We start from the raw sequence: 16,996 nt of genomic DNA on the forward strand, positions 1-16,996 counted from the left end.
TGTAACAGTTTCTGTTTGCTCACCAAAGCTCCCCCAATTGGTGACCATATTTTCTCTGTTAAAAAGCATTTTCCCCTGATTGACATAAATTGAAAAGAGGCATGAAACAAACTTCAATGGACTATACTGCTGATTGTACTAAACCTCCATAACTGTAGCTTAAAGGACCAGTGTGTAAGATTTAGTGGCATCTAGTGGTGGGGTTGCAGATTGCAACTAACTGAATACCCCTCCCCCTACCCGTCACCTTCCAAGCGTGTAGGAGAACCTATGGGAAACTCTCGAAAAATGCATAAGGTCCTCTCTAGAGCCAGTGTTTGGTTTGTCCATTCTGGGCTACTGTAGAAACATGGTGATGCAACATGGCAGGCTCTGTGGAAGGGGACCCACTCCCTATGTAGATGTAAAGGGCTCATTCTAAGGTAAGGAAAACACGACTCTTATTTTCAGGTGATTATACACTAATTAAAACATACTTATGAATATTATATTCCATTTCTGCCAATATTTCTACCAAAACTCTATTTAAATCTATTTTTTATGTAAAAAAGTGTGACAAAAGTACCCATACGTAGTTACTTTAATTGCTGTGCAATGAGCATTTTCAAGACAATGTATATAAGATGTGGGCTGTAGCGTTGATTATCACTATCTGCCATAAACAGAAACAACATTCCCTCTCAGGCTGAAACAATAAACCGCACTGTGACAACTTGATTTAATCTTCATTATTGTTTGGGTTAATTGACTTTCTCCTTTATAGGCTGGAAAGGAATTGGATAGCTCATTTAGAGGTCTATGGGGTCAAGAAACTCTTTCAAATGCAGATGCTTTGTATATAACTAAGAAAGGTTTCAAATTACCTCATTTTTTTAGCTTGGAGGCCAATGTGAGTAACTTTTATTTCACTTGTTTTAGCATTTTAATGCATTCTCAGGTCAAACACAAAGCTCTGCTCAGTAACAGTTAGGTCATTTGTCTCATCAATTCCCGGCAAATCAAAGGGATGACAACTTGTGGAGCTAATCTAAGCATGCGAGGCAGAAGTGTGACACAAAAATCAATATCTGGAGACTGGAGAACCATGCATGCACAAACCTTTGCAGACATACAGAAACACACCCTCAGTGCACAAGATAGCATTTAAATTATCTGGGTTGCACATGTGTGATCAGCTTTTGCATTCAATTGCACTGCTAGGAAATGTAGCATCCACAGACATGGTTTTATTTGACCAAATTATACAAGAGAATAGTACGGTAGATAATATCTGTTGCAACCTCTAGTACAAGGAGGAATGTAAATTTTTGTTAATGCTATTTATTTGGAGAAAACTACATTCATTTGTTCGTTCTGAGTCATAATTAGGCGTGAATTGGACTTATATTGGGTGTGCATTTCTGCTGGAGAATATTTCATAAAGGAAGCTAGCTGTACAATATTTCTGACATCACTGGGAAAGAGAGTAAGATCAGCTTTTTCCAGGTTTGATGACAAACATCTGGAGGCAATCGCCTCATCCCAACTCAACCTTAACGGTCAAATCACTAGCAGGTTCACCTCGGTTCACAAATCCTTTCTGAAATGAAGAGTTACCATCACTTCACTAGAGCCGAAGTAGGCAGTGGAGAGACTTTGGTTCCCCAAGGTGATCTGCATGATTGAAGCAGGGTGATGTCAGTCTGAGTGGAAGACAAAGCAGGATGAGCTCAATGTTATTGGCTTTTCCTTCTCCTCTCAATCCAATCGAATGTCAAAATATTAAAGGTCAAATCTGAAAGATGGAAATATTATCAAAAGGTCTAAAGCATGCTCAGAGATTTTATTGCCAGTCTCTTGGGGCTGAACATTTGACAGTGGACAGTATGGCCACACTGACTTACTGCACAGAAATTAGGCAGCCTTATCCAGTCATGGTTTACCATTTAAACTCAATTAACTGTTGACCTAAGCCCATTATAACTATGCAGTGAATCAAAATAAACACACAAACAGATGAAATGAAGTGCTGTCTTTGTGAAAGTCCAAGAAAATAATGGAGATAATGAATTAATATCCACTACCATACGGTCACTTTATATAATAATGCATCAGTCTGAATCAAATCCAAATGTCCTCATTGTGTTCACTGCCACATTGTTGTTCATTCCCAGAGCAGTGAGAATCTGTTTTGTTATATCATTATGCAGGAATTGGTTTTCTATTCAGGAGGCTCAGCTATTTGCTGCTCCACTTACCCTGACAGTAACAAAGTGAAACTTTAATCTCCCCTCAGTGTCAACAGCAGCTGATAGCAATTAAGGAGAAAGCCTGGATACTGAAGTGGTGTATTTGACTCAAAGAGTTCACCCACATCCCTCACTGCAAAATTTAAACAACTTCTCTTAACGTTTGCAGCCACTGTCTGGACCAAAATATCTTTTCAGGCCCTAAATTGAATTAAGAAGCTACAGTATGTGAATGAAATAATTATCCATGTGTCTGTTGTCTATGTCTCTGCATGTGGTGCATGAAACAAAATGTTATTGTTGTTTTCATTGCAGATTATATTTCCGTAGTAAGTGACCATTATATGGTTAAACACATAAATTAGATGTTGTAATTTCAGTAAATTTAATCTGTATGAAGCTGGAGCAGGCATTATGTGCCTGAATATAGTGAGTACACTGCCATTTTGCCCACTGACACTTAGGTATAATGCAGCCTCTGCTGTATTGCAGCCAACACATAAAGCTCCTGCTGTGTGAGAGTGAGGAGCTTTTTGCACTGCGAGCTTTGCTGTTCTATACCTCTCTGACACAGAGCAAAACAATGCCAGGGCTCACTGTTCATGGAGAGCCAAAGCAGGCCTTGAACTGTTTAGTCTATGGAGCCTGGCAGATGTTTTAGTTTATGATTATCATGAGTGTTTGTGTCTACATTTGAATTTGTCTAAAGAAGAAAGCAGGCAGAGCTGCTAAATGATGTTGATAAAATTGCCTTTGGGCATTGGAGTTGGGCAGGTTCAAACATGTCCCTATGTTGCCCAAAATGTTTTTATGTTAGTGTGTGAAAAATATATGCTAATCTGGTGAAGAAGCTGTGGGGCAATCTTGCCTCAGAGCAATTTGAGGCTAATTCACTTTGTGACAACACGGTTATAAAGAGACGTCTATCATGAACTAAAAGCATTTTGAGCTGCAAGATCTACTGGAAAATTCAAAACTAATGTCACTTTTGAGCCAATATACGGAGAATGGTTTAACTTCAGAAAGTGTTTGACATTACAAGTCACTGCTGCTACATCAAACTTCAGTCAGAAAATGTAGATTGATGTGTCAATCACAATTAGGGCTGCAGCTAACAATTACGTTAATTATCCATTTAATATGCTGAGCCCATGGTCATGCCTTCAAACTGTTTGTTTTGTCTGACCATCAGCCCAAAACGAAAGATATTCAATTTACTATCAAATGTGACAAACAACAGCAGAAAATCTTCAAATTCAAGAAACTGGAACCAGCAAATCTTTGGCATTTTTACTTGAAGAAATATTAAAATGATTCATCAATTATCAAAAGTGTTGCTGATTAATTTTCTGTTAATCAACTAATGATTTCAGCTTTAAACACAATAAACATGTCTTTTTTTTAGCCTGTTTATTTCTTTTAGTAATTTAAAGGAATTGTTTTGTTGTGAAGATGGTATGTAATCTGAAATCCAGTCATTTGTTTTGTGGTTTATTATATTTCTGTTATCACACAGCTTGGCTTAGCTCATGCTATGCTGAAAGACATCTTTCTTTTGCAGTAAAATGAGATTGCCAGGTAGTAAGGATAAACTATGTTTACCCATCCATGTTTTCTGTATGCAACTTGATTGAAACAGGTGCTCTGCATCTGGACTGCACTGCAGGTTGCGAGGATCTGTCAGGTGTCTGAATAACAGATGCAAATATAGTCACCTATTTTGCATACCAGCATAATTTGCACAGAAAAATACTGCACCTACACCTCAGGTCCCAACATTATCATCATTAAGTTTCTCCTCTTCTCAACAGGATGCTCAACAAAGCAAACAACATTTGAGATAAATGTGGCGCCAGACAGTCACTAAAAGGTCTTAAATGATGCTGGAAAACATAAAGGGAAGCAACACAATATTTCTATGCCAAATCATAATTTAGAAGAGAGGCATTAGTAACTATGGTGATCTTAGGACATTTGAAAATGTTACTATGAATAAATGTCTTGAAATCAATTGAGCAAACTTTTAATTAGGAATTAGGCATTTCAGAATGCGATTTCAATTTGTGACCTGTATGTAGATGGGAGTGATGCACAAATAAATATAGTTCCTCCTGCACCTCCACATGGATTCAGGCAATACATTGTTATATGGTAATATAAGTTATTTGTGTCACAGTGGAAGTACGTCTTATGACTGAAATGCAATCTGAAGTGTAATTGAAAAACAAGCACAGACTGGTGCTGCAGTTTCTTACAGACAAATAGACATTACACTGTATGTCATTGGAACATGATTCACTGCAATGCATTAATATTAAGTTCTATCGCAAGCATATCTGTTTTTCTAAAATTAGTGTAATAAGTGTTTTCCCACTGCAGTCTTAAAACTCAGGTGCTAAATGCAAAGAGCACAAAGTAAGGTTAATTAGAGATCATAAAATATCCTGTTCAAGATGGAAAATTTGCGCATCTCTTAACACTTTCACAGCAACTGACAGATTGGCTATCTGACTGACACAGCGTTACAGAAATTTGTTATTTTTGGCATGAAACTGTACCTGTTAATAGTCACAACAATTAAACAACTTTGCACTCTGCTGAATGCTGAGGAGAGAACATGTTGGGTGTCATAACTGAGAAAGTCATATGCCTGGCAGAGGACCATACTTGTTAACTCCTTCCTATGATTTATTTCTGTTGAAAGTTCTCCCTCAAATAATGCACCTTTATTCATGTCAGATGCAAGGTAATTATCAAGATGCTCTCGACTTTAATCCATGCGGTCATGCTGTGCATACTTATGATGTATCCCATATTCAGCAGAGCACCCTTACCGGTTTCTGTCAATATAATTTGAACAAACCCTTGAACATTTGGTTCAATGAAGGCTCACATGCCTTCTTTGTTTGTCCATCCTTCCATTTATCTGTCTATCTATCTGTGTGTGATCCCTAATATGAAAGGAGACAGAAAAGGGCAGCAGGATGAAGATGGCTTTTATTAAAGGGAAACCCTCCCCTCGTGTGGGGTTGATTCCACTGACCAAAACATCTTTAAGTATTTAAAGCATTTATAGAGATGCCTGTTCTTCACGCTCTAAGCCACACTGTGAGACCTTATTAGAAGTGCCACTAACACTGCTATATACAAGTTTTAGTGGAAATACTGAGCATTTCTTAAGGTGCCTCACAGTTATAACCTCAATCACTACTACAGTATGTTAAGCTGTTAGAAATTCCATACTATGAATACATTGTGTTCATTTATTATGTTTACCATATCATTATTTTATGTTTTTTCCCCCTGCTGAGGCTCACTGAGGGAATCATCTTAAGGTGAAGTGAAATACCTCAGGGACTCTGGCTTCTAACCTGTCTTCATCAATTCATTTCAAACCAAGCTATGGTAGCTTGGACGGGCATGGATAAGGTTGTGGTGGATGTGACTGAAAATACCACAAACGATGAGGTTTATACTTAGTTGAGCACGTACCAAACAAAGAGGAAAAAACTGTATTTTTTCTGCTCTTTTTTATTTTATGGGATAACTAAAGAAATCAGCACTCTTCACCCCAGATTCTAGCCTGATATTCAAACTGAATTGCTATTTCATTTCACTTGATTCATTCAGTCTTAAATCGTGTTCTTGTTAGCCAGTTTCTTGTTATTTTGGGTTATTTTGTTTTGCTTTGCCCTAAACCAACACCGGCTGATCATTTTTAGTTGACATGGAAGTAGTTAACTCAACATTTTTCATATTGATCAAAGGAATATACCCATTGAAGAGTTTTTATTTCTATAGATGGACTTAAAACAACTTGTAAAGCTGCATCAATCTCATCCAAGCATGTCACTATTTTTCTCTCGCTTTTTTCACGAATCTATCTATCTATCTATGAAAATGATATCCCTCATTCTCAATCCTGTCAACCAATGAGCGTAACACTACACCTATACAAATCTGAGGGTTGGACAGTGGTGGAATTAGGCTACACAGATTAAGTATTGAATGAGGTTTACATATTAAATATTCTTGCCACCAAATGCAGCACATACCAGCTAACGTGCTTACACAAACAACTGATTTATGCAGTCATCAGTATTTTCCAGATCATTTATTAGATCCCTTCTAACTAACCAAGTAAATACATTTTTTTTCTTTTCTAATTTGTATTCGCTCTTTGTAAATGTACTGTATTACAGGTAATCCGTGGCCAAGGGCCAGTCAAGATAAAACATTTTTTATGTATATTTTACCTAGGAATGCATGATATTATCGGCATGTCATCAATATCGGCCAATAAAGGCTTTAAAATTAAATATCAGCATTGTCCCGAAATTAACATTTCTGAATACAACGAATTAGCCGTTGCTGCCCGGCTGTGCTTCCCTCCGTGGACTGTTTCACCCTGATGGTCCTGGTGCTTCCTCCACAGGCTCCACTTCACTTAGCTGGCCGACAGACCCGCTGCTTCTTCCCACTTTAACCTGAATAACAAACCGAGGGTCAGTGCTCTGGTTGGATCCACATGGAGAGCAGGGGTTAGCTGGGAGGCTAAGTGGGAAGAAACAGCGTGTCTGTTGGGCAGCTGAGTGACCGTCAGGGTGAAAATGGTCTGAGAAGGAGCTGCTGTGTTCAGCTGCACAGATAGGAAAGACCTTGGCAGACAGGATGTACCACTCTGTTTGAAAAAAACTTTTTCTTTTTTTGGTTTATTATGACAGAAATGCATATTAAGTGCATTACTGCCACCTTCTGCTTGGGAGTGTGGATCAGAGATTAAATTCCACCCATTAATCTTGTCTGTCTACCAAACTCAAAGAAAACTCTACCGCTCAACCCACTTGGCAGGTTCATTAAAGTATCGATGCTGAGCTCCTGAACTCCAGTCCTCCTGCTGTCTTCCTTCACATATTGTCTTTTTTGATCATACTTAGTATAGTCTGTGATTGCATGTGTAATAATCTCCTCAGCCAGGTGGATAAAAAATATGTGTATATATCAGTATCGGCATCGGCAATTGACCAAAATTAGTTGGAAAATATCGGCATATCGGATATTGGCAAAAATATTGTGCATCCCTATTTTTACCCAAATAGGTGAGTTGGGCACAGCAGTGTTCATCTTGGAGGGAGGAGGTTGCCTTGAAGTCAGATGTGTAATATCAAGGCTTATCTGTGTGTGTGAGTGCATGTGTGTGTGTGTCCCAGCCTGCAGGTCTGCTGTCTGTGATAATGAAATGCTGCATGTGGCAAAGAGGCATCTAGAGGGAAAACAGGGCTGTTTTTCATTAGGATCATGTTTCAATGAGTGCACCTTCTCCTCATCTTGTTTAGAGATACAAAAACATGATGACAGATCCTCATCAAAAAGGCACATTGTGTATCATTACCAGGAAACACCCTTACCTTCTGTTTGGTGAATCAGTGTGCCATAGGGATGAAAAATTCCATTTACACAAACTCAGTTTACCTATTACAAAAACTGATACGGTGCAATACCTGAAAACAGCTGAGAAACTCAAAAAACAACCACCAGAAAATCTTTAAATTGATGGCCGCTGAAGGAAGGCTTCGTGCTTTAGTCGACCTATTTATTTTTCTATTTCAGTTTCTTATGTAATATTTTTCTTTCTTCAACACACACATCAGTAAAATCTTTGGAGTAGTGGGAGCAACAGAAGCTTGCTGTGATGCAACATCTTGTATCTATAAAGCTTTACTAATATAAAAGCTACTCAAGTGTACCATGCAGCAATGGAAAACATAAACAGTCTAATCAAATCAGTAATTTTTGGCTGGACTGCAACAGTGGAGCCAGCCCTACACATGCAGTTATCCATGAGTGAGTGAATGAGTGAGTGAAGAAGTTACACCATTGGTTGGGCAGGCAAATGTTGGCTGTTACTCTTTCAACATTAATCGGCACGAAGAATTTGCTATTGCATCATCAGGGGGCGTTTGCAGCGCTTCCATTCATAGCCCTATTTGCTACTTGCCTCCCCACACATTTGTGTGTCATGCAGCGCTTTCACACAGGTTAAGCAAAGTCTGTATTTTACTCAAATTTACTGGTATTACCTCCCTGAATATGTGTCACAGCAAACTGAGCAAACTTTTACAGTCTTGTCTCTAGATGACCTAAATACATGTCTGTGATGGAAAGAGAGGACAGTGCGATGCAGAGTGACTCTGTTTCCTGCTCCGAGCTCTCAGCTACGGTGTTAAATGCAGCAAACACGGCTAAACTCCTGTTTACACAGATGCGTACCAGCGTCTCTGCCATCTCCTCCTCCACTGTCCAGTGTGATTGACTCTCCGGCTGGCAGTGCTGTCAGCAGCTGGCAGGAGAGATGCTCCGCTGTGCGTTTGGATTTTATAACTGAACTAAATACCAGAACGCATTTATAATTTCCACCGCAGCCTCCAGATGAACATTTAATACCCAGGAATTCACATTATAGACAATACCACTGACTATCCTTGTAACAAATTGGCCACAATTTCATACATTGACTATGCACGGTCCAGCCATGTACTAGGTTTTGACCTACAGTAGTCTTGTTTTCATAGTAAGGAGCTACAACTAAGCAAGCACATTCTGTAGTGCATTAAAAGTGTTAAGTTAAGATGCTGTAACTCATTGAGGGACTGAGGGATGTTTATGTTTAGCCAGTGACCTCTTCTCATTAGTCCGACATGCTCATCATCTCAGTGTGTGAACTAGCCAGCCTGCTGCCACATGAAAGGTTCAGGATCACTGGCTCTGTTTTGAGTCTCAAAAGGAAGGCAGTTTATTGGATGCCATCAGATCTCTACCTCAAAATCTGTGTATAATTTCGTCTTGTCTCATTTCCCACAACTATTTTCACTTGAAGCCACTTCAAGATTATGATATTATAAATATTCCTCCCTGTGCAGATACCTCAGGTGAGCTACGCCTCCACGGCTCCAGAACTCAGTGACAACAGCCGCTATGATTTCTTCTCCCGAGTGGTGCCCCCAGACACCTACCAGGCCCAGGCCATGGTGGACATTGTCAAGGCCATGCGATGGAACTATGTCTCCACAGTGGCCTCAGAGGGGAACTACGGAGAGAGCGGTGTCGATGCTTTCATTCAGAAGTCTCGGGAGGACGGTGAGTACACTTGGCCTCATATATCATTATTGCCTGTCTACCACTGGGAGTAGGAAGATTTTTTATCCATGCAAACATACTGGACCGTGGAAATCGGTGAAGCTTGGAGAACTACAAAAATCAATTAGTCAGGTTAAATGTTAGATTTGATCCCAGAACTTGCAAACAGACAGACTTCATTGGCAGACTTTATTGTTTGAAATCACAGCACATTTGAAAGCTTTAAAATGACACAGGATGTGTATTTAATACAACTACACTGGTTATGATGTGAATGGCTTTAAAGCTCCATTAAGTTATACTTATATTGACATTGAATCAACTGCTGTACGTGTCAAGTGAAGGGGTTGTTAGTAGGCTACTGCTGAACCCACTGAGGATCAACACCCAGCTGTAGCATGACACAACTTTAAGTGACTTTTATTAGCAATGTCCACAGCTGATTGTGGCTTATAAATTTTACCTGTAAACCAGCAGTCATTATCAAGCTGTTGCTGCAGATAAATTCATTATTTTATGGTCATTACATCATCTGACAAAATGAACAAAATTACAGATTGACAGCAGCTTATAGTTAGAGGCACAAAGGTTTGCCATATTCAAGAACAGCCACAAAGCATCTGTTGCCATCTAAATATGCTGCAAATGTGTGTTCAAAGTCCTTGCAAAACAGGAAAAATGTTGGAAAAATAATTCAGAAATAAAAAGAAATCAGACTGCTGAGGAACAGATGCTCCACTTCTGAAACATCTGTAGTGGACATTAAAACACAGCAGGAACACGCAACCGCTGCATCCTGTGGACACAAGGAGTTACGCCTTTCGCAGGAAAAAAAAAAACGCACAGCAGCAGCAGCAGCAGCAGCACTTGCAGTCCTCAGTGTGTACATTGGATCTGTTCAGCCAAAGTGCTGTTTTTCACTTATATGGGCTTTGATAGTGCACACAGCCCTATGCACAATTACTTGCATACACACATGGAAAAAATATACATGTCAAATCTAAACAGACACTTCTGGTCACAATTATGCATGCAAAGTGTGAGTGAAGCATGAGTGGTTACGAGGTCGGTGTTACAGCTGTACTGTTTAAAATGGAAGATTTTCTGTTCAGTGAAAGGTCAGATGATGACTGAAAAATGTGGGTTTGTCATGCCAGTGTAGCAACGTGTTGGTGTTGTTAAACTCATTGTTTGAATGCCATGGCTCTCATTACCAGATCCACCAATATAATTGCATGCAGCCATTTCCAAACAAGCTCAGACAAGCCAAGCTAACACAGCCTGTCCAGAAATAGCATCACTGGAGCAATTTTTTTGGTGAAGAGAGAGGAGCAGTAGGCAGTTTTCTGCAATTAGCTATAATAAGGCCTATCTTGGAGTTCTTATGTCACCTAGTGCTCATCAGATTAATACACTAAATTAATATATTTTCTTTCCTTTTTTGCAGAAACAGGTACATTTTTTGCTTGTTAGCCAGATTGTAATTTTATTTCAAAATTCTTGATCACTTTAACCCTAAAACACTGTTACACCAAGATGACTTAAAAGTGCAGTGTGTAGAATTTAGTAGCATCTAGCAGAATGGACTTGGCAGAAATGGAATATAATATTCATAAGTATGTTTTAATTAGTGTATAATAACCTGAAAATAAGATTTGTTTTGTTTTTGTTACCTTAGAATGAGCCCTTTATATCTACATAGGGAGCTGGACCTCTTCCATGGAGCCCGCCATGTTGCACCACCATGTTTCTGCAGTAGCCCAGAAATCAAACACTGGCTCTAGAAAGTGGCTCTAGAAAGAGCAGGATTCAACTGGTTGCAATCTGTAAGCTCCCCACTACATGCCACTAAATCCTACATACTGGTCCTTTAAGTCTGGGGGCATAATATACAGGTTCATTCAACATTTGGGATGGAGAGAAAGAAGAGGCAGAATTTGAAAAACACAATTTCTCCCATAAAAATTACACGGAACAGGATTTGTCTTTTGGCCTACTGTACAAGTCTTTGGATCCTCTTCCGTTTGCATTTACACTCATCCAACAAATTACTCTACTGAAGGAGATCCCAAGGAGTTTGAGTGCTTTGGTTGATTAAGTACAAGTATAATTAAAAGGATGAGACATTAAGGTGCTCCGGTCATGTCACCAGCTCGCCCTGTGCCTGGACAGACTGTGACTGTGCCTGGCTATGGCTGCTCATCAATTATGTCTGTCACTCTCTGAACAGTTAATCGCCACGGTACCAGTCAGGGACAGCTGAGGAATGGGAAATAAGTAATACTGGGTGAAACATGTTTGGGATTTTATAAGAGCTGAAAAATCAAGTCTCTGGATACAAATTTCAATGCTATCAGATCTCAGTAGACTATATTGCCCAAGTTGAGGTGCAAATATTTGACAGTGTCACACATGAAGTATGAGAAAAACAATGAAAACGCTGTTCTCATCTGCACCTACTTACTTTGAACTGTAGATGAACAGGAATTAATCTACATTTCGATATGACTAAAATTAGATCGGTTAGAGAGTCGTTATATCAGTTTTGGTTACTTTTTTGATCAATTCCCCAGTCCTAGTGCAAAGACAGTCTATAACAATTCTAAATGGTGCATTTCTTTATGAAATTTTGGAGAAAGACAAAGTTCTAAAGGACAAATCCATCAAGAGTTTATTTTTCTTTAAATAAGTTTCAGTCCTTGCAGGAAATTACGATTTTGCAATCGCACTAATTAACGCAAATTCAAGAAATCTGCACTATTTGAGAGAGCTTGCAAATGTACTAAATTACCACAACTTTTCCACATGAAATGTCCAAATCTACAGACTACTTGTGATTTGGACCAGTTGTCGCATTTTGTGTCATGGTAACTTCCATCATAACTTACATGCATTCAGCAAGGATTCGGGCACACAGTCGGGTGGAAGATGAACAAATCTCACCTGCCAATACAAATTACTGCCATTGAACAATGGCAAAACAAAACAAAACAAAACAATTCCCAAATGTCCCCAAATGAGGTTTGCATTCAGTTAGACAGAAGAATACAAGATGATGTGTTGTTCAGACAACAAAGATGGATATAATCTACCTCAAACATAAAAATGGGCACTTTGGAATGAAACTACAGTACTGTTCAGCAGTACAGACTGTGGATATAGGTCAAGGGTTTAACCACACACTTAGAAATGCTCTTTGATTAATGACAAATTGAGCCCATTATAATTTGTAGACTTATACCCTTAAAATAGTTTATAAATTCCATAACTTCACTTTCATCTGCATCATACAGTACCTGTTACTTTTATTCCCCTCCAGTTACTTAGTGTAGGCATTTCAATAGTATTATGCTTGTCAATTTTTTTAAACGTACAAATATAAAAAAATAATCAGTGAATTCCATGTTTGTTCCAGCTGTATGAGTGGATAAACATCTCTGCAATCAACACTTCAAATCAAAATAATTGGCTCTGAAAAATAAACAGATATTAGTTATTAGATATTTTCCTGCCAAGTGATTAGCATTCAGTTTGATCTCTTAATTGAAATGCTCTCCATAGTGTACTCTTACAGTATTAAGTCTGCAAATCCCTTGACTACTGAAAGATTGTATGCTGATATAATATTTTTCAAACATACTGTTAATTCACTGCTGTACTAGTGCACTTATCTATCCAGATTCTATTGTTTTGATCAGAATGTATCTTGAAAATAAGTCCAAAATGCAAATTATTTGAGTCAGCTCCCACAGCAACAACCCTGACAGCCCCACAGCCACCTGCTTGGAGTTGCATCAGCACAGCTTTCCCTCTGTCCCTTAAGAGAACTAGCAAATATAACTGAGTACAATGTGGGTATAAAGCAGATGATGAAAGGTAAATATGAATTCCAGGTGGAGTTTTTTGATCTCTGCTTTTGTATCTCTCTTCCCTGGCTAACAGTTCCCTAGAGGTGGGAAGTGTTCCCGTTTTTGGGGTATTTGAGGTGAGCAGCTTCTCATCTCCCATGCACTGACCCAGGATGTGAACCCCCCTAAAGGAAAAGATATAAGAGTAGATGTAGGAGAAAGAATTCACTTTGCTTTGTGAAAAAAAAAAAAAAAACACTTTAGGAAACTTCTGATCTGTGAAAATGTCCAAGTGTCTATTGTTAAATGTTAACACAGAGCCTATTCAACTGACAATGTTATATATAGAAAGTGCAGTAAGCATTTTCATATTTTCTTGGCCTATCCTTTTGTGCCAGCGTATTTTAGGACTCTCTCCTGGCAAGGTGCATCTTGCAGTTATATTTTATGGTGAAAAAACAAAGCAAACAGCGGGACAATGAGGCCACGAGTCTCAGAATAAGTGTTTATACCACCAAACAATTTAGTAAGAGCATCCTAAGTGATGTATTTCTGGCTCAAATGGACACAAGATGCTTTATTTCTTTAATTTTGAATGGCTTATTTCCTGAAACACAGACATAGTTTCTGCAACGGAAAGTTCATAATGGTCATCTGGGGCTTTCATGGTCTCTTACTTTCTTCCACTTTGGTATTTATGAATATAAGATCCTTTTTTGAGTGCAGCCTTTAATAAACAAACAGGAGATAGAGAGGCCAGTGAAGTGTAGGGTACTGGGCAGAAGAAGTCCAGAGAGTCCCATCTTGGACTGCAGACAGGCCCTCTCTGCAGAGATGTTGATTACTGTGGAGCATGCCCCAATAGATGTCATTAATCAAGTTAATGAAACACAATGTCAATAAGAACCCTAACAAGATTCCCTTGCAAACCAATGGCCTGCCTGACATCAACTTGAGAAACCCTGCTAATGGAGTAACTGCTGTCCCTGTTTGACGAGGAGGATTACAAGCATTAACCACAGAGTTGGGATGAATAAGTACATGTGGGGAATGTAAAATGAAGAAGAAGAAAAGGGGAACACAAACAACTCAGCATTGCTCCTGGGTGATTTATTTGTATATACAGAGAGCAGGCAATATTAGACTGGGTTGAGCTTTTGCCTGGTAACAGAGAGCAAAATATGAAATGTAGAGCCTAATTATGCTTAATTAACCAATTCTTACTAACAGAAATCTTTTAGGTTCATATGAAACATTTAAATTTGGAAGTTAGTTGGAAAAGCCTGGGAGTTTATCTTGATAAATGGCTTTTTTTCTAATCTCCCAAGCTTCTAGCATTTCCTTTCTTTCTACTGCTATTCAGTGTATATTTTTATTAGATTTTTTTCACATAAATATATTATTTGAAAGTTATAGATGTACATATAGTGTTGTGGCTGATGTTTTTCTTTCTTCTGGTTTTCGAGGATGAATGTTGTCTTTTTTTTAAATGGTTGATAGATGACAGTGTCTTGGCAATCCATCCAACAGTTGGGAAATTTCACTAAAAATCACAAATGTCAACCTCATGGTGGTGCTAGAGGAAAAGTCAGTAAATCGCTTAAGTCATTAGGATTCGTTTGGAATCCATTAGTGTCTGAAGTGCAGGGAAGCTGTTTGTGGAAAATGCACAGTCAAGGTGCTGAATGTTTGCTCAAAGTGCGTTTGAGGGACACGTATAATCAGATGTGTTCCAATGAAGACGATGTAGCCTACTCACAAAAATTGAGAAAAAAATTTATTTTTCAGTTTAGTTTAGTTTGATTATTCATTAATTTTTGTTTTGCCATGTTACCATTTATTGTTTACAGGCTATTTAGCCCTAATTTGCCCATTGCCTTACTCAGTTTTCATGAATAGAACACCAAAAGACAAATATATATTTGCATTATGATGTTATAAATAAAAAAAAAATAATAAAAAAAAAAGCCTTAATGGTTACCTCAAGTTTTTTGGTGATGTTTTCTTATTCACACAATGTTGAAATGTCTAAATTAATAATTGATTAGGTGAAACTGTGTGTTTGACTTTGTCATGTCGATTGCGACATTAAATCACCCATATGTGGCTACTTTGGTAATTCAAATAACATAGGTTATCTCATTATGTGATGAATGTGGTTTTATAATAATATCACACCACCAAATATAGATATATTTCCTTTTAATACCCATTTTCAGTGTCATTTTAGACTGAATTATACTTACGGCCACACAAAGCATTTAGTATTCTTAAAGATATCATAAAACAAGACGACCAAAACACAGGTGACGATTAAACAAACTCATTTCTTGACTTTAGACATTCCTTATTGAAGACAATGCCTTAATACAATGACAGAGTATATTTTTTAGTATTAGAAATGTGGTAGCCAGGTGCATGGATAGTTTTAGGTATATAGTGACCCCTGGCAGTTCTAGTGTTAATCTGCTGGTGGCGCCAGACAAAAAGTCAGGGCATCACAAAAGTCAGTAGGATTTATCCTCCGAGGAACATGAATGTCTGCACAAAATTGTCATGGCAACCTATCCAATAGTTGTTGAAATATGTTAGTGTGGACCAAAGTGGTGGATTGACTGACCAACTGACAGATCAACAATGCCACCCCTAGAGCCATGCTGCTAACATGGCTAAATAGCCACATAAGTTGCATGGTAATTTATATTGATGAAGAGAAGTCATGGGATGTGGTGATTGCATTAGAGAAATGCATTGCTCCACCCAGAGCAACTGGGAGACATTTGAACATCTGTATTCTAAATGACCGCAATCACCCAGGGAAGAGATCACAGCACACTCAGCGATGTTCCTACTTCTATCCATATGGCCTTTTAATCTCTAGTTCACACCGTGTGTGGCATGTCAACCAGTTATGTCTTTATTTATTATTTGACATTACGCAAATGACCCCTGAGTGCCTCAGATATGTCCTGTTGCAATTTGTTTAAACAATTACTTGTCATTGCTTAATTGGGCAAGGCGAATGGCTGAGTAATCATCACTCATCTTCTCTCACTCTCTCTCTCTCTCACTCAAAGGGCTTCCTGTCAGTGACAAAATGGTTATGTGTGTCTTTCTTAATGCAGAGATATTGTAAAAGCCAATTTTCTTGAACAAGTAGTGCTATGTGAACCTTAATCTTGAGTATTAGATACCCTATAGAAATGTTAGGGAACCTCAGTATTTCAGGCAACATCATGTTGTACTTATGGATATAGGAATGTAAACGCACATTAACATATTTTCCCATATGGGAGCATGCACTTTACATTAGTAAATATTCACAAGAAGACAATTACAGAAACTACGTGTTGACGATCCAATCAAGAGAGCAGAAAACCAAAGCAATGGATTGGGATGTGGGGGAGGTTACGGGGGATGCTGCAGTTTAATTTATCCTGAAGTACCCGGGGGATGCTGCACAAATTGGCCACAAGAAGCAATGTGAATTTGTACAGATAAGGTTAGTGGCTGCTAAGCTAATACAGTATATGAATAATTACATGGAAAATAAAAAAATTAAGAAGATAAAGGGGGAGGATACTGACAAAAAAAAAAAAGATCAACCCCAAATTAGCTTCCAATCGATAAACTGCTGTGTTGTCATTTGCCTAAAATGGAGCTCAGATAACCTTAACCCCTATTAACAGGAAATGATCAATGAAGGGTTCAAGAATTATAAAAAGCAACAAATTAAACATGTTTGTTGAATAGGAATCGATGTAATTTAATTAGCTATATGAT

General features: G+C 38.4%; 1 protein-coding gene across 2 annotated transcripts in view; it reads left to right on the top strand.

Moving 5' to 3' along the window:
* The window catches only part of LOC122981034 (metabotropic glutamate receptor 4-like), a 174,039-nt gene that overhangs the window by 87,985 nt on the left and 69,058 nt on the right, over positions 1-16,996 (top strand). For both annotated transcript variants that reach the window (XM_044349524.1, XM_044349525.1), the window contains one exon: positions 9,149-9,365. In XM_044349524.1, the coding sequence (XP_044205459.1) occupies positions 9,149-9,365 (217 nt within the window). The remainder of the gene's footprint in view (positions 1-9,148; positions 9,366-16,996) is intronic.

Source organism: Thunnus albacares, chromosome 4, assembly GCF_914725855.1.
Source record: "Thunnus albacares chromosome 4, fThuAlb1.1, whole genome shotgun sequence".
NCBI lineage: Eukaryota > Metazoa > Chordata > Actinopteri > Scombriformes > Scombridae > Thunnus > Thunnus albacares.